Source organism: Hemiscyllium ocellatum, chromosome 21, assembly GCF_020745735.1.
Source record: "Hemiscyllium ocellatum isolate sHemOce1 chromosome 21, sHemOce1.pat.X.cur, whole genome shotgun sequence".
Lineage (NCBI taxonomy): Eukaryota > Metazoa > Chordata > Chondrichthyes > Orectolobiformes > Hemiscylliidae > Hemiscyllium > Hemiscyllium ocellatum.
Genome location: NC_083421.1, coordinates 62,678,570 through 62,697,477, shown reverse-complemented (window position 1 = coordinate 62,697,477; position 18,908 = coordinate 62,678,570). Strand labels below are relative to the sequence as shown.

Below are 18,908 nucleotides of genomic sequence, written 5' to 3'. Positions count from 1 at the left end.
TAAACAGTTTTCAAAGATAAATTGGTGATTAAACTGCAATATAGTAGGAGCATATTTCCTGCAAATGGAATTATCTATTTAATCCCATTTCCTTTTCCCTATCCCGATTCCTTATAATCCTCATAAAATACTTAACTAATTTAAATATTTTAAACCGCCCTGTGCTTTTTCTGTCTTTCCTCTAGTGATGCTCTGCAATTTTTGTCCTTATGTTAATAATTCACCAACTAAGCTTTCAGTATTTGTCCTCTCAAAAACTGAAGAATGACGAATTACCTTTGTTGCCTCAAGCTGTGATTCAAGTGTTCCCGACTCCTCCACCATGCAAGACCTGAATCAGATTGAATACAATTAAACCATAATCAAATGGAAGAATTTGCAGTTGCTAGATTTTTTGGGCAGAGTTTGTTTTAAAAAGAAAAATTCCAGGTGAAGATTTCATGCTCAACCAAAAGTGTGAACTACAATCAGAAACCAAGGCAGATTTTTTTTTAAAAACTAGGTAACCAAACTAATCAGACATGCCAGATTATTAAGAGAATTAAACAAACTAGGGCAATAGGTATGGGTCCCTTCCACCCTGATGAAATGAATATTTAATAGGTTTGCAACCTGTACATTGTTTTACAGTTAAATGCAGATTATCTAAAATGACAGTGACCAATCATCTCAATGACATAATCCTAAATTCAGCATTCAGGACTCAGTTACTGCAGTTGAGATTATTAAATCAATTTGGACCCTGAATAAAACTGTTCCTTTCCCCACAATCTATGGCAGAAAAGAATATCTTCTCTAATAACACAAAAGAGCTTCAAAATATCATGTGCCCCATGTCACATCTTAATGCAGTGTAGGTTGTATATGGACTGAAGTAACACTTTGATTCTGCTTTCAAACTCTCCTTTCTTGTTCCTCAGTTATGAATGTCTTATCTTAATGTTTCTGGGCATACCAAAGATTTTCAGCAATAGCCAAAAGCTTAACAGAACAACTCAGGAATCAACAACTGTAAACATATTCGAAGGGTTGTTAGATTATTAGTATATATAGGAGACTGGCTATAGGCAAGTACAAGGAGGATGATGTTCTAAGAGTTAATCTCATACTCATTCAAATGATTACAGATAGAAATAATGCTACCAATTTAGGATGAATGGTCTTCTGCTTAAAGATATGTTACATAGGATTCAATATATTCTTTCATTTAGAATACTTAAGAAACAAAATTCCTCCATTTTATCCAGTTCCTAAATTCATCTAAAGTGAGCGAATGGCAGTTGATTACTAGAATATTGTTTTGACCAACTGCAAATTACTTAGCCTCTGAATCATAGAAGATAAAAAAAATCATATGGGAGAGAAAATAAGCTGAACATCTTTTTCTTAAAAAAACGTACACAAACACTTAGTTATTGTCAGTATTTGTGAAATCTGGAGTTGATCTCAAGTCTACAAATTTGCTTTACCAGGCTACAACTCAACCAGATTCAAAAGTTACTTCTTCATTAAATTAAAATATAAGCTAAATAAAATATTACATTCTGGCAACAAGCCCCATACAAGCCTAATCAGAATCAACAATTCTGTAAAAATAAATATTGTTTTTAAGTTGTAACGCAGTCTTCAACAAAATTAACAGAACATTGAGAAATTGATTTAAAATGTTTCTATGGTGTATATCTGACTTTACTGAATTTATGCGGTGTTATTTTAACAAGAGAATCCACTTGTTGGGGGACTACTTTTCAAGCTCATTTATAATTGAGGTTCATGTTTTAGGACATTGGTTAGGCCATTTTTGGAATACTGCACACAATTCTGGGTCTCCTTCCTAGTGGAAGTGTGTTTTGAAACTTGAAAGGGTTCAGAAAAGATTTATAAGGATGTTGTCAGAGTTGGAAGATTTGAGATTGGGGGAGGTTGAAGAGGCTGGGGCTGTTTTCTCTACAGCGTCTAAGGTTGAGGGAGTGACCTTATTGCGGTTTATAAAATCATGAGGGACATGGATAGGATAAGGAGACAAAGTCTTTTCCCTGCTGTGGGGGAGTCCAGAACTAGAGGGCATAGGTATAGGGTGAGAAGCGAAAGATATGAAAGAGACCTAAGGGGCAAACTTCTTCACACAGGGGGTGGTACGTGTATGGAATGAGCTGCCAAAGAAAGTGGTGGAGGCTGGTACAATTGCAACATTTAAAAGACATCTGGATGGGTACATGAACAGGAAGGGTTTGGAGGGATATGGGCCAGGTGTTGGAAAGTGGGACTAGAGTAGGTTGAGATACCTGGTCGGCATAGACGAGTTGGATCGAAGGGTCTGATTCTGTGCTGTAGATCTCTGTGACTCTGACTGCAATATGTACATAGTGAACTATTGTTTAAATGTTAAAAATAAAGATGACGTTTGCTTCTATGATTTAAAGTAGATGTTGCCTACAAAGATAGGATTTAGTCAGCAGTGCTTTCAATATTTAAGGTAAATGTCATCATATGATGTCTTGTTTGATCATCGTCAGCTGTTAACTGCTTTTTCAAATGTTATTGCCTTTAAAAAGGGGGTTTTAACAGTTCAATAAAAATATATTAGTATGTTAACAAAAGGTAGAATATGAATACTCCCTTTGAAGGGGGTGTGTGTGTGTGTGTGTGTGTGTGTGTGTGTGTGTGTGTGTGTATATATATATATATAAAAAACTTTAGAGCTGAAAATATGTTGCTGGTAAAAGCGCAGCAGGTCAGGCAGCATCCAAGGAACAGGAAATTCGACGTTTCAGGCAAAAGCCCTTCATCAGGAATGAGGAAAGTGTGTCCAGCAGGCTAAGATAAAAGGTAGGGAGGAGGGACTTGGGGGAGGGGCGATGGAGATGTGATAGGTGGAAGGAGGTCAAGGTGAGGGTGATAAGCCGGAGTGGGGTGGGGGCGGAGAGGTCAGGAAGAAAATTGCAGGTTAGGAGGGCGGTGCTGAGTTCGAGGGAATCGACTGAGACAAGGTGGGGGGAAGGGGAAATGAGGAAACTGGAGAAATCTGAGTTCATCCCTTGTGGTTGGAGGGTTCCCAGGCGGAAGATGAGGCGCTCTTCCTCCAACCGTCGTGTTGTTATGTTCTGGCGATGGAGGAGTCCAAGGACCTGCATGTCTTCGGTGGAGTGGGAGGGAGAGTTAAAGTGTTGAGCCACGGGGTGGTTGGGTTGGTTGGTCCGGGCGTCCCAGAGGTGTTCCCCGAAGCGTTCCTTAAGTAGGTGGCCCGTCTCCCCAATATAGAGGAGGCCACATCGGGTGCAGCGGATGCAATAGATGGTGTGTGTGGAGGTGCAGGTGAATTTGTGGCGGATATGGAAGGATCCCTTGGGGCCTTGGAGAGAGGTAAGGGAGGTGGTGTGGGCACAAGTTTTGCATTTCCTGCGGTTGCAGGGGAAGGTGCCAGGAGTGGAGGTTGGGTTGGTGGGGGGTGTGGACCTGACGAGGGAGTCACGAAGGGAGTGGTCTTTGCGGAACGCTGATAGGGGAGGGGAGGGAAATATATCCCTGGTGGTGGGGTCCTTTTGGAGGTGGCGGAAATGACAGCGGATGATACGCTGTATATGGAGGTTGGTGAGAACCAGTGGGGTTCTGTCTTGGTGGCGGTTGGAGGGGCGGGGCTCAAGGGCGGAGGAGCGGGAAGTGGAGGAGATGCGATGGAGGGCATCGTCGATCACGTCCGGAGGGAATCTGCGGTCCTTGAAGAAGGAGGCCATCTGGGCTGTACTGTATTAGAACTGGTCCTCCTGGGAGCAGATGTGGCGGAGACAAATTGGGAAAATGGGATGGCGTTTTTACAGGGGGCAGGGTGAGAGGAGGTGTAGTCCAGGTAGCTGTGGGAGTCAGTCGGTTAATCGATGTTTCTTCCTCATGCCCAAAACGTCGATTCTCCTGTTCTTTGGATGCTGCCTGACCTGTTGCGCTTTTCCAGCAACACATTTTCAACTCTAAACATCTTGAAGCTCAAACTGCATCATCCCAGGTTTCGAGCAATGATACAAATTAACCTTTGCATCAAAAAGGCACAGAATGAAACTGCAGAGTGCTGAATCAGTTTTGAATCTCAGGTGGGACTTAAGAATCTGCCCTCAGTCTCTAGCAGTGCAAAAACAATCTGGGATGAACAAACCTTGAAACAAATTAAGTCTCATGGGGCACATTTCAGGTGAGATGTCTGTTCAAATGCCACATGGGCTCTGGAAGCTATAAGCCATTAACAAGAAACTATTATTTTTCCCTTGATTTGGGCACAGTGAACTGCATGAGCAAGGTAACAGGTTCAATCCCTGCTCTCTGGTGAATTCACCCAGCCTCAGCCAAGTGGTATTAGATGCTTTCCAAACTCGCCTCAGCATTGATTTAAATCTGGATTCTTAGGGAGCTACTGCTGATTGTATTGTTTATGCGTTCTTGGCAAGCACAAATTAGTTCTTGAAATACAATGCGTATAGTGGCTAGGGAACGTACTGACATGGGGATAATCATATTGATCAGTTGCAAGGTTTAGGGGTCTCCAGAAGCAGTAAATACCCTCAGAAGAAAAGCAAGAAAAAAAAACTTGTACACCCACACCAAGCCTCCATGAGACACAACTCAAGTTCAATCATCCCTCATTTCAGCAAGACAGCAACTAGAACCCATTGTTACTACATGCACTTACACCTACCAAAGCACACTGTCTTTCATATAAAAGTTTGCCCTTTAAATAATTCACTATGAAAACTGTGAGTCAACGGCAGTGGTGTTAGTAGTGTAGTCAAGCTCATTCAGATTTAAAGTGCAAATAACACAAAGTGCAAATAAAGATTTAAAGTGCAAATAACAAATAACAGAAAAACCAGGAGGAAAGAAAGAAGAACCTTCCAGCCAGATCATCCCCAACTTCATACTGATACACATGAATGACGCGTCGATACGCTATACTAACAGGAAAAAGAAGAGGTGGTTGAAAAGTAAAGAATATAAAAACAAGCTCTGAACCAAAGAATGCTAAAATATAAAACTTTTGCTTGCTCATGCTGTAAAATCATGAGGCATTGACTCAAAAAATCCAGTAATATCATACAGTCTGCAGAGTCTGCACACAATCATAATACTTTAATGTTCATCTTCATTCTGTCCCAGTCTAAGTCCCATTCACTCACCACCTTATATTATTTGGACCAGACTTCCAACCCCCGATTCTCAAACTCTTGGTTAAAATTTGCACACAGAACATAAATTTACAAATCAGGAATGGGACTTTTCAGGGATAAGCAGTAGGTGTCAAGTTTCAAAGGGATGCCAAGATTGTGGAAATATTCAGGCAATATATGGCAACTTATAGACTCAACTATTCCTTTCAGCACTATCAAAAATTTCTACAATCCATCATTTACCCAGCACATTGAAAAACAGGACATGACTAACATCTTGCAACTTTTAGCCCCGAGTTCCCAAGTTCATTCTCCCCAAAGGAAATGCTGAAAATAACAAAGAGCAATCATAGAGAAAGGAACAAAATTAACATTTCAGAGTGATAATCAATCCTGATGAAAGGCCATCAACCAGAAATACTAACAGTTTTTTTCTCCACAGGTGCTGTCTGCTAGTGATTCCAGCACTAAAACTTTTATTCCAGTGTACACAGTATGCAGCTTTTTAAAAATCAATATTCATATTGATTAACAATTACAGAATTTAATTCATGATTCTCAAGAGGAAATTAGTATTTTCATCTTCCAATGTCACTTAAAATAAATTTATTTGTAATAACCATTTGAGGAGTTTATTAAAAAGACTGCTAAAGTCTCTCTTGTTTGGAAGAACAGTCAAGAGGAATGGATTATTTTTACTGGTTGAAATTGACATTTATACTTGTGTACGACTTGTGGAGTAGTGAAGCTTGATTTTCAGTACACGCCTGCCAGTCATAACACCCGCCACCCAGCAAACCATAATTGAAGAGAGAGTGAACAAATAAAAGACTGCAGCAAGATAGAGGCAGATGAGATCACAGCAAAGTACAAAACAAAAGGCAATATTAACCCATCCAGTAGGTATGTCCTGTTGGGAGCATCCAAGCATCAGGCAGGAGAGAAGAAATTCCAAATGGCGCAAAGAGAGGAGAGAACAACAAAATTCGTTAATCAGCATCAAACTAAAGTCCATCAAAATGCAACATACATCAGTAACCATCACTTCAAAGACATGTCAGTTACATTACTGAGCAAAGACATTTAATAAAAAAAGTTACTAGCACTTTAGAAGCTAGAAAGACTTTTTTTCCATGCAAAAAGACTGTATGAAATCAGAATACATTATTACCACAAGTGAAGCAGAGTCAACCACAACATTTAAGCAGGAATGAAAGAAATGACAAGAAGGCTCAGGGTAAGAGCAGGGAGATAAGAGTACACCGTTCCATGTGGAGCTAGCACAGAGGCTGGTACTTCACAGGGACAAAGCACCACAGCATCTCATTCCAAATGAACGTTTTTTTTTTAGTTCACCATGACCAAAATAAATCCCATCATTATTTTTAAAACATGAATATTTAAGAACAAAAACTTTAAAAAGTGCCAGGATAAAAATAAATTGCTGTTTCATCCCCAAGAGCCAAAAAGACTCACCCAAGGCAACGATGAGTTCCTACAATTGGCTTTTTTTTAAAACTTGACAAAGCCAAGAGGGAGTTCCAGCCAGTACCTCGTTGTTTAAAAGTGCATCAGTGCTGCTAGCAGTCAGGGTCTGGATCGTACTCCATCCTTGCGCCAAGTTGTCAAGATGCTTATCAGCAGTCACTGGCCTGTCTTAGTTTGTGAACTTAACAGAATGACTGGTGATTCCATACATAGGAACAGAAGGTGGCCATTCAACCAAATAATCTGTCCCCGTCATTCAATTAATTAATGGCTGTTCTGTATCATAATTTCATCTGTCCATCTTGGTTTTTACAACCTGTACAATGGTTACCAAGAAGAATCTATTGGCCAGTTTTGAAATTTGTAATTGATATCCAGCCTCAGCAGTATTTTGGGGAAAGAGGGAATTTCAGATTTCCATCACCTTTCTGAAGTATTTCTTGATATTGTTCCTGAATAGCTAAACTCTTATTGTAATGTTCTGATGGCCCCTTGCTCTCAGCACAGGAATAGTTTCTGATATGAGAGATAATACAAGCCTAATCTTTGCAATCTATCCACAAAGTTTAGTCCTTTTAACCCCAGTAGCCTAGCTTGATGTCCTGAACATAATATATGCTCAAAATTTAATCACCACTCAGAATTTTGTGCACAATGCTTTAGGGACATTTCACCTGGTTTCTTGTAGCCACTGATGAAAAGCATTTGCATGTTGTGCAAATTCCTGACGTAATTTATCATTCTCTTCTTGGCGTCTCTGTTCCTTCTGCAATTCCAGTTCTCGTTCCTGTCAAGTAAAGGATTAAGCACTTTAGTGCTACATCAGAGAGCAACTAAACATAACGCAAGAATTTACCATTTGTCAAACTCCTAACTAAAACAAAGCTGAGAAAAGACCATTCTACAACATCACCCATCTCAAATGACAGATCAATTTTAAGATAGTTCACACACCATACTGCACAAACAAAAAGGGCATTGAGTAAACTGCCGTGGTGCAGACTGGTGAATCCAATCAGCATTGCAAAATGAGAAGGAGCAGGTTGATTGAAGTGAGAAAAAAAGGTTCAGAAGAGATTGTTGACATTGCATCTGAATTACTGAAAGTTACAGATGCTGGACAGAATCAGAGTTGTACAGCACGGAAACAGACCCTTCAGTCCAACTCAATGATGACCAGATATCCTAAATTAATTTCATCCTATTTGCCAGCATTTGGCCCAGATCCCTCTAAACCTTTCCTATTCATATCCATCCAGAGGCCTTATAGACGTTATAATTGTACCAGTCTCCACCACTTCCTCTGGCAGCTCATTCCATACACAGACCACCCTCTGCATGAAAAAGTTGCCCCTTAGGTCCCATTTAAATCTTTACCCTCTCACCTTAAACCTTTGCCCCTGGTTTTGGACTTCCCTTCCCTGGGACAAAGACCTTGTCTATTCACCCTATCCATTTCACTCATGATTCTATAAACCTCTGTAAAAGGTCACCCCCTCAGCCTCCGAAATTTGGGGAAAATAGCCCCAGCCTATTCAGCCTCTCGCTAAAACACAAATCATCCAGCCCCAGCACATTTTTGGAAATCTTTTCTGAACTCTTTCAAGTTTCTCAACACCTTTTCTATAGCAGAGAGACCAGAACTGAACACACTGTAGTCTAACCAATGTCCTGGACAGACACAACATGACATCCTAACTCAATGCACTGACCAACAAAGGCAAGTATACCAATGCCTTATTCACTACTGTCTACCTGCAACTTCATTTTCAAGGAGCTGTGAACCTGAACCGACTGTTTGAAAAACATTTCAAACAAAGGTTCTGCACAGTAACTTCAATTCAACCATCAGAACAGTTGACCCTGTATTGCATTATTGACATCCTGAATGTATATGGATGTTTGAATGGATTTACTATGGCAAATTTTACTGTAGAATTCTTTGACTTTCTGAAAAAATAATGGAAATTTTAATGGCTGGAAGCCCACTTTTGAATAGATAGCCCAATGTGTGCTAATCTGTGGAACGATAGTGATGTACAGTTCCACATTTGTGCCTACCATCTCCTATACAAGCACGTGTCTACCAAAGAGGAAGAATGCCCCATCTTCCACCTTGGGACCCTGCAAGCACACAGCATCAGTGTTGACTTCACCAGGTTCCAGTCCTCCTCCCCTCTCATTCCAGATCCAACCCTCCAAAATCAGCACCGCCCTCTTGAAATGGCCCACCTGTCCACCCTCCTTCCCACATATCCGCTCCACACTATCATCACCACCCTCCACCTGCATCTACCTCTCACCTTACTAGCTACCTTCCACCAGCTGCATCCGCCCTTCCTATTTATCTGTCAGCCCCCTTCCCCACCCCATATTCCTGACTAAGGGCTCTTGCCCTAAACATCAACTCTCCTGCTCCTCGGATGCTGCTTGACCTGCTATGCTTTGCCAGTGCCACACTTTTCAACTCCCATCATGCCATCAGTTTGAGGGAGTGAAACTCAGTCTTGAAACTATCCCACAGGGAGGTATGTGTCAAGTCAGCAAACTCCCAAGCTTCAGCTGCAGGCTTTATAGCAGTCGATTGCCACAGAACGTTATAAGCAGAAAGATAAAAGGAAGTCACCTTAGCTGGGAAAAGTGGAGAGTTTCATGGTAGGGAGCAAGTGAGGGGAAATTTGTGAGTTTTTGTATAATCCACTCACTTGTTTATATGCTAAAAGAACAAGTCTCACCTTGATGATTTTCTGTAAGTTCCTCCAAGTCTCCTCCAGAGCTTCCATAGTAAACCAGGTGTAGGGGTTAGAGATCATCCGATAGCTCTTGATCTGGTGATCAAGCTCAGCCAGCTGATTAAAGTCAGTCTGAGCCGAGCTCAAGGATGAGCGGAAAGCCTCGTGAGCCTCGCGCAGAGCCCTGATCTCCTCCAGAGAGTTGCAACGCACAGGATCTGTCAGGTCTTCCTCTGCATTCTCAAACCAACTGTTAAATGCTGAGGCTTTCTTTGCAAAGGTCAAGAAGAGATCTTCAAGCTGTGGGAAAGAATGAACCAGAGTTCAATAATTGCAGTAAATAAATCATGGGACATGGGCACACAGGCAAGGAAAACATTTATTGCTTATGAAGAGGTGATGATGAGCCACCTCTGTGAATTGCTGCAGTATGTATGTGAAAGCACATAACCCTGTTAGATAAGAGATGCCAGAATTTTAACCCAGTGGCAATAAAGGAATGGTAAAACATCTCCAAGTCAGGATAACTGTAGCTTGGAGGGGAACTTGCAAGTGGCTGAGTTCCTACTTGCCTACTACTCATGGATTTGGGAGGAGCTACCAAACGAAGTTTGGCCTGTTGCTCCACTGACCTGTGAATAAATGGTCCATTGTACAGACGCACTATAGCGGAGGACGGAGTAAATGTTTGAGGTTTCTTCCATAGTATATATACATACAAACAAACACCTACAATCTGCTTTTATTGCAAAATAGAATAAACTACAGAAAAAGAGATCAGCTGCTTAATAAGCAATAATTTAATTTTAGATTGGCTTACTTTTCTGAAATGCTCCTGCGCTTCAAGCAATTTCTTCTTCCTTTCACCAGAATTCGTCAAAAGCTGATTCCACCTTTTCATCAACGAAGCATGACGAGCTTCAATAGCTTTTGACTGAATGTGTTTTGCTGCCAGTAGCTGATCTTTTAATGCTGTAATATTAGTGATCCCCTCCTGTTGGAAAGCCTGCAGTCCGGCATCAAATGTTTCCTGTTAAGACAAAACAAAAAGGTTTGCTTTCTACCATGTGAATTAGTTTAAGGCAGGACCTGTGGATACAGTGTTGCCAAAATCTATGGGAGAAGCATGTCAACCCATGCATTCGGAGTCTTGTCGTCATCTCAGTAGGAACCGATAAAGTTTTGCATTTAGTTTTTTTAACAACCAAAAGCCCTTGTATTTGCTAAACAAGTGAGGCTACAACAAAGATCTTTACTATGCAAAGATCAAAAGAACATAAATACTAATGAACACAATCTTAAATAATCAGTTATGTTAGAGATATTGAAAGTACACTGAAATTGGTCATTTCAAATTTAAACTGAACTCCTTGTATGACATTTCTTTCTATACCAATTAGGCTTGTACCCTCAATAAACTCAAGTCAGATGCTTAACAAAAAGTGGAAGATTAATCACTGTTCAGAGTACTGTTTCATTTGAAAAAAATTTGTTTCCAGGCTCAGATTTCTGGGACATTCTATTTACTTTCGGAAGTTGTCTCTTCAAGTTCTCTCCAATTGTCCAGCAGTTACAGGATTCCCACTCAATACAGACATCGGAGGTCTTCACTGCAGCCACCTTGAATAAGAAATTTCTTGGTTCTAATATTCCTTGACTCTGGAATCTTCCATCTAAGACTTGTGCTCTCACTCTTTCCTCAATTTGGCTATTAAAGTCCAATTCACTGTTCTAGAATTTTAACCTTTTTAAAGTCAACACTAAATTTTAACTGAATTTTACTTAAGAGATATTTTTCTGTAGTCAGCTTGTTCCAAAACTATAAAGTCAAAAATTAAAATCTTGCTTGAATATTAACTCCATCCACAATTTAATCAGCCAAAATTAACTTACTGTTCTTTTACCTAATCTAGCAGACTTGGTTAAATGATCGAGTAAACCCTTGCTCTACCATAAACCTTCTTTCAGAGAAACCTAGTTCTTAAAGGGACCACCCCAAAAGCAGAAATATCATAATAGAGTATGGGAAATAATTAAACTGAAAAATGCTGCTGAGTGGTACTAATGACCTGGAGGCAGCGGGGACAGGGTTAAAGATAAATGGAACTAATTTAAAATGAGGCTTTTCCTAAGCTGCTCTCTCTCTCGCTCATGGCCAATCAGACTGGTAGCAAGTTTGTTACATGTGACAGATTAAGTAGAGAAATTATTCCCATTGGTGACAGAAAAGAATACCTGGAGGCACAGATGTAAAGGTAACTGACAAAAAGAGCGATGTCAATATGAAGGAAAACATTTTCACACAGCGAGTGATTAGAATCTGAAATTCATATTGTCGCAGTTTTGTAGATGCACATTTCACTGGAGGCAGTCAAGAGGAAGTTGGACTATTACCTGAAAAGGAAGATTACACAAGAATATGGGGAGGTGGTGGGAATGAATTGCTCCTTCAGAGCTAGCATTGAGCTGGCAAGTGGAATGGCTTCCCCTTGATGTAACCAGTACTTTAAAGATTCTAAAGTACTCTTGTTAGAGAATGCTTGGAAAGTTTGAAAACAAAACACAAGAAAGAGAACTTTAAATAGAACAATGATGTCAGCCATGGCTCATTAGGAAGCATACTCTTCTGAATCAGAGGTTGTGAATTCATGTTTAACAAAATCCAGGCTAACATTACAGTCCAGGGGTGAGGGATAACTGTACTGTTGGGGTCGCCATCTTTCAGAGAAATTAAACCATAGTCAACTTGTGCCCAGTCAGGTGTAGAAATGGATCCCCTGTCTCTACTGGGAGAAGAACAGAGACACTCCCTCTCAAATTCTTTCCAAGTAACATCACCAAGATGATGCTTTGGTTGTTTATTTTATGCTGTATGCCTTATTGTGTAAAATGTGGGTGCTAAAAGTGCAATGCTTCCTCAGTTACAACTGTAATACATTTCACTGGTGCTGCACTGGTTGTGAAACACCTCAAAGATCAGAGGCTTTGAATGCTAGTATTTTTAAAGAGCAAACTCATACATAATAGACAGCTACTTGCCTATATTTTCTTCTATATGTCGCATAATATTTGCATCCATTGGGGATTCTATGATTCCTCAACGAAGCACTGTCTAATGCACTAAGACACCCAGATTCCTCTCCATCTCAATTGCACAATTTCTCACCATTTGGATAATAAGCTTTACTTTTAATCTTCTTACCAAAACAGACAATTTCATATTTCTTGCCCCATGATATTCCTCCACCCAGATCTTTGCCCACTTATTTAATCTATCCACATCTTTCGTAGTTTCATGTCCTCTTCAGAGCTTAACACCTATTCATCTTTGTGTCACTGACAAATTTGGCAATCATACTTTCCTTCCCTTCATCCAAGTCAAAGTCACTTATACAAACTACGAACAGGTGTACAGAGGAACCTCAATTATCCAGCATTCGATTAACCGAATTTAGGATTACCCGAACAAGATCATAAAGTCTCAATGCAAGACTAACAATGTTATCCAGCATCGATTATGTAGCATTCAATTACAGTCATACAGATGTACAGCACAGAAACAAACCCTTTGGTCCAACTTGTCCATGCCAACCCGAATGAGATACCCCCCTCCAGTGTCCTTCGGAAAATCAAGGTTCCTCTGTACTACTTCTCACTTCTTTTAACAGCCTAGGATAAAATCCATCAAGACCCAAGCACTTGGCGGTTTACAGCTCTAACAATCTACTCAGTACTATTGCACTAATGATCATGATTTTCCCAGCTTTTCACATCCTTCCATTTCCTGATCTAATCACTGCTTCGGAAATTCTTCTTGTATCCTCTGCAATGAAAACGGATGCAAAATACCTGTTCAAAATGATCTGCCACCTCTATTTTCCATTATTAATTCTCTAGACTTACTTTCTATAGGAATAACCCTCACTTTGCTAACTGTTTGTTTTTAAAAATATTTACAGAAATTTATATTATGTGCTTTTATGAGTATCTTCTCAGATACTGCAATTTTTACTTCTTTTAATTATAGAGTCACAGACTCAGTGATGTACAGCATGGAAACAGACCCTTCGGTCCAACCCAACCATCCCAACCCAATCTAGTCCCACCTTACAGCACCTGCCCATATCCCTCCAAACCCTTCCCATTCATATATCTATCCAAATGCCTCTTAAATGTTGCAATTGTACCAGCCTCCACCACATTTTTTGGCAGCTCATTCCTTACACTTACCACCCTCTGCGTGAAAAAGTTGCCCCTTAGGTCTCTTTTATATCTTTCCCCTCTCACCCTATACTTATGTCCTCTAGTTCTGGACTCCCCGACCCCAGGGAAAAGACTTTGTCTATTTATCCTTTCTATGCCCCTCATAATTTTGTACACCTCTATCAGGTCACCCCTCCACCTCCGACGTTCCAGGTAAAACAGCCCCAGCCTGTTCAGCCTCTCCCTGTAGCTCAGATCCTCCAACCTGACAACATCCTTGTAAATCTTTTCTGAACCCTTTCAAATTTCACAACATCTTTCCGATAGGAAGGAGACCAGAATTGTTTGGTGATTTCTTATTCTTTGGATTGCATCTGTGCATTCTGAAATAAATCCTGGAATGTCTGCCAGTACATCTTACTGACCTCTTATTTAACCTAATTTCCAATACACACTAGGTAAACTCTGCTTTCATGCCCTTTTAATTGCCCTTATTTAAAGTCTCGGACCCACTCCACGCTCTCTCAAATGGAGTGTAAAATTCAATCATATTATTTTGGCTGCTATCTAAAGAAGCCTTCATCATGAGGAAATAAATTAATGCGATCACACTGTGCAATACCAGATCTAGTGTAGCCTGTTCTCTGGTTGACTCCAGACAGGCTATTCTGAAGAAACTATTTGATGAAATCCTTTCTAAGCTATGTTTATCAAACTGATTTCCACAGTTACTATGTAGATTAAAATCTCCCATGATTACTGATGTGTTTTTCTGACAAGATCCACTTCCAGCCTAATGTGTTACTTTACCCTTGAATTCATCCATTCCTGTCATAGTCAGTTTCTCAGTTCACCCATCTCTTTTGCTTTATCTCTACTCTTTGTTTTATCACATCTTCCCAAATATGATCCCTTGTCCCCACTATTTCATTCAAACCCTGTCTAATTCAGTTACCAAGAAAACCAGCGTAGTTTAACTGGAGACCGTCCCAATGGTACGGATCCCATTTTCCCTAGTGATGCTGCCAGAGATCTACAAACTGGAACCCACTTCTACCATACTCGCCTTCAGGGCATATAGTTGTTATCTCCCTAAATTAATGCACCCTATGCCAATTTGCATGTGGTTCAGGTGATCTTGTTGAAACATAGAAGATCCTGAAGGGACACTGAAAGGATGTCCCCTCTTGTAGGAAATGCTAGTGCCACGGGACAGAGTGTTTTAAAGGTCTGAGGTGTCCATTTTAAGACAGACATAAGGAGAATTTTTGTTTTATCAAGTTGTCTGTTCCATCTTCATGGAAATAACTTCAGCATAAGAAAGCAGTTACCTGCTTTGTGAGCAACGTTTGTACTGAGGAGAGATCACGTCCATAATCATCTGTCTTCAGACTGTTCTCTTTCTCACCTGAAAGGACAGAGAAACGTTTGAAGACGTGTAATCCATTTCCAATCATCAAGCACTCAGTATTCCAAGTTTTTGTCACCTCAACATTGGTGGTCATACCGTTGGCTGACTTGGTTCTAAACTCAAAAGTTCTCTCCTCAAGATTTCTAACCTTTAAGAAATCCTTAAAAAAATTGACCTGCCCAGTGAACCACACTGGTCATTTGTTAGAGTATGAAGAAGGACTACAGGTCAGCCTAGGGAACAGAGAATATCAAAGGGTCCACTCCTTGATCACCATCACAATGTTGGAATTCTAAATGTAGCACAAATATAGGAGTGAGCAAAATGCTCCTGTAGCTTTCATCTTTCCAGACTTCAATATGAGAAATGATGACTTGGGTATCTTAGGATAGGATTCTGAAGGAAGTTATTTCGAGAAAAAAGGGCCAGGCTCCAGCAAAAGAAAACAAGAGGAATAGATGTCTGTATGGATTTCCTCTGGGTGTTTTGATTTCCACCCACAGTGCAAAGATGTGCAATTAGGTGGATTGGCGATGTTAAATTGCCAGGACATGCAGGCCAGGTGAATTAGTCATAGTAAATGTGAAGCTATGGGGAATGTGTCTGGGTGGGTTGCTGTTTGGGGGGTTGGTGCAGATTTAATGGGCTGAAAATGGCCTCTTACTGCCCGGTAGGCATTCTACTACAAGTAAACTAAAACTACCTTTTAATAAATGGTACATGCAATTATATTTATACGTTCAAGTTCATACTGGATAACTTTATCCTGATTTTAAATGTGTTCTGGACCCCGATATTAAATTAAAACTTCAGATTGTGTGCAAATTAGTGGTGGTAATAGACGTTTGATCAGTGACTTCAGGTTGCAATGGGAAAATGAGCTTATTGAGGCAGAACAAAAGTGCAACAGTATCCTTGGATTGTCTGAGTAAATACCATTCAATTAGTCACTAAATGCCAATTGTTATTTTATCAACTCTTGCAAATAAAAAGATCAGCATCACAAATGTCAAAGACTAAGGGTTTATTTTAATTGCTGGGCAAAGAGCGAGCGTGCATATCTAATTCACCACACGCATGTTTCTGACGTCAGCAGTTGGGTGCAAAGTCTATCCACAGGTTAGATGCTTTCTCAGAAGAGCAAAGGACAAGGATTACAGGTATACCTCTTCATGTTGGTGCGGTCCAGTTAGTGGAACAATCACTTCAGAGTCAAAATTATGGGTCGAAGACCCACATCAGGCCCTTGGCTTCTCCCACCTTTCAATAAGCTCATGGCTTTGTTCTATAATTCTTGACATCTTGGCGAACCACAAATTACAACCATTTTAAGTTAATATAAAAAAATTGTTCTCATAATGTTGAAAAATGGTAAGGAGATGGATAAAAAAAAATTAGATGATCACTTGTCCCTTGTTTCATATAAAATTGACCATCACATTTGCCTACGTAACAACATTATTGGCTGGAAAGCAATTTTGGATGACCCAAGGATGTTAAACTATACAGATGCAAGTTTATCTTCTTGAAATTAAATACATTTATAGAGGATTAGAGAATATTTAGTGCCTCTAATTATAATTTCACAGTACAAATAACACAACTTGTATTTATATAAAACATCTTTAACAGTTTAAAAACACCCACAAACAAAACTGAACTTTTCAAAACGAACACGAATGGTTAAGTATTGTCTAATTCAGTACAGTTTCCAGAAATTTACTGATAAAGTTATACCTATTGTTTCACATGGCTTTTGATTGAATTGACCAAATATCTCAACCAAAATAGTTGACTTTAGGTGGTCTACTAACTCAGTAACACAAACATACCAATCCACGATTCAACAACATCAGCCTTCCAGTTAAACTGCAAGAATGCAGAGTTCTCATCCAACTTCGCCTTCCTCTGTGCAGCCGCCTTCTCCAACTCTGTCACTTTCGCTTGCAATCCCTTCATCTTTGCAGCAATATTTTCTACATAGTGATTGTCCTGTAAGTGATATCAAACAGTTTTATGGTTTTGCAGTCCATAATTTTATAGCTTGCAAACCTGGTTAACAACTATAAGCAGTTTCAGAAGTGGTGACAATTCTAACATGTTGGTAAAAATTCTCTAATTAATGATTTGTTAACATTTATTGAAAAAGAGAAGGGAAGCATCTGGAACCAAGATTACAGTTTGTAAAGCACCCAGATCAATCTTGGATTGAGGGGCTTATAATGGAACAATTGGGGTTGGGGGGAGATTGGAAAATGAAGGAAAGAATATTTGCATTGAAAGTAATTATTAAATGGTTCAGTTAATCCTAGGTTTATTCTGACTACAATAAGCCTTTGTGCATTTAAAGTACTATGGACAATGTGCACTGGATTCCCAACTGTTATTCCACTGATGGAAGTACATCCGTGCAGTGCAAAGACACAATCCAGCTTCATTGTCTCTATTACTGTCACCTGCCAACACACCCAGTCAAGGCTCATAATAAATGGGCTTTGTAGTGGAGCGAGCGTGACTGACACCCACTTAAAAGTTTATAACATTTTCTTCCTGCCAGGTTCCTCCTCTCTCTCTGCTGCCAACAGCTTGCTGATATATAATTCCATAGTCTTCTGTGACTATTCCCATTTTGAATCCATCAAAATCTAGGGGGTGATGGATTCTCAGGAGAAGGTGGCACGAACAGCCAAGTTTCTGGAGTTGAGACGGGCTCTAATGCAATGAGGGGGTACATCGGGTTCCAAGAGATCAATTATGTTAGGGGATTCTCTAGGCTGAGGCACAGACATTTCTGTGGCCAGCAGCAAAAAAGCAGAATGGTGTGTTGCTTCCCTGGTGCCTGTCTCAGAGAGGGTGCAGAATGTTCTCACGGGGGAGAGGGGCCAGCAAGAGGTTATTGTCCACATTGGAACCAACGATATAGGAAGGGAAAAGGTTGAGATTCTGAAGGGAGATTACAGAGAGTTAGGCAGAAATTTAAAAAGGAGGTCCTCGAGAGTAGTAATATCTGGATTACTCCCAGTGCTACAAGCTAGTGAGGGCAGGAATAGGAGGATAGAGCAGATGAATAATAGGGTAGTTATGGTAGGGGATTTTAACTTTCCAAACATAGACTGGGACCACCATACTGTTAAGGGTTTAGATGTTAAGTGTGTACAAAAAAAATTCTGATTCAGTATGTGGATGTACCTACGAGAGAAGGTGCAAAACTTGACCTACTCTTGGGAAATAAGGCAAGGCAGGTGACTGAGATATCAGTGGGGGAGCACTTTGGGGCCAGCGACCATAATTCTATTAGTTTTAAAATCATGATGGAAATGGATAGACCAAATCTAAAAGATGAAGTTCTAAACTGGAGAAAGGTCAATTTTGACAGTATTAGGCAAGAACTTTCAAAAGCAGATTGGGGCAGATGTTCGCAGGTAAAGGGACGGCTGGAAAATGGGAAGCCTTCAGAAAAGAGATAGAGAGTCCAGAGACAATATTTTCCTGTTAGGATGAAAGGAAAGGCTGGTAGGTGTAGGGAATGCTGAATGACTGAATAAACTGAGGATTTGGTTCAGAAAAAGAAGAAAGCATCTGTCCAGGATAGACAGGATAGATTGATTGAATCCTTAGAAGCGTATAAAGGCAGTACGAATATACTTAAGAGGGAAATCAGGAGGGCAAAAAGAGGACATGAGATAGCTTTGGCAAATAGAGTTAAGGAGAATCCAAAGGGTTTTTGCAAATACAATACGGACAAAAGGGTAATGAGGGAGAGAATAGGGCCCTTCAGAGATCAGCAAGGCGGCCTTTGTGTGGAGCCGCAGGAGATGGGGGAGATACTAAAGGAGTATTTTGCATCAGTGTTTACTGTAGAAAAGGATAAGGAAGATACAGAATGTAGGAAAGTAGATGGCAACATCTTAAAATGTTCAT

At 40.2% G+C, this 18,908-nt stretch overlaps 1 protein-coding gene across 6 annotated transcripts in view; it reads right to left on the bottom strand.

Moving 5' to 3' along the window:
• Positions 1-18,908, bottom strand: part of sptan1 (spectrin alpha, non-erythrocytic 1) — a 104,888-nt gene that overhangs the window by 2,349 nt on the left and 83,631 nt on the right. For 5 of the 6 annotated variants that reach the window (XM_060841591.1, XM_060841589.1, XM_060841592.1 and 2 more), the window contains 7 exons: positions 16,820-16,979; positions 14,908-14,984; positions 10,194-10,403; positions 9,377-9,673; positions 7,316-7,428; positions 6,046-6,063; positions 277-331 (listed from right to left, as the gene is read on the bottom strand). In XM_060841591.1, coding sequence (XP_060697574.1) covers positions 277-331; positions 6,046-6,063; positions 7,316-7,428; positions 9,377-9,673; positions 10,194-10,403; positions 14,908-14,984; positions 16,820-16,979 — 930 coding nt within the window. The remainder of the gene's footprint in view (positions 1-276; positions 332-6,045; positions 6,064-7,315; positions 7,429-9,376; positions 9,674-10,193; positions 10,404-14,907; positions 14,985-16,819; positions 16,980-18,908) is intronic. The other variant, XM_060841590.1, reaches the window with a different exon arrangement.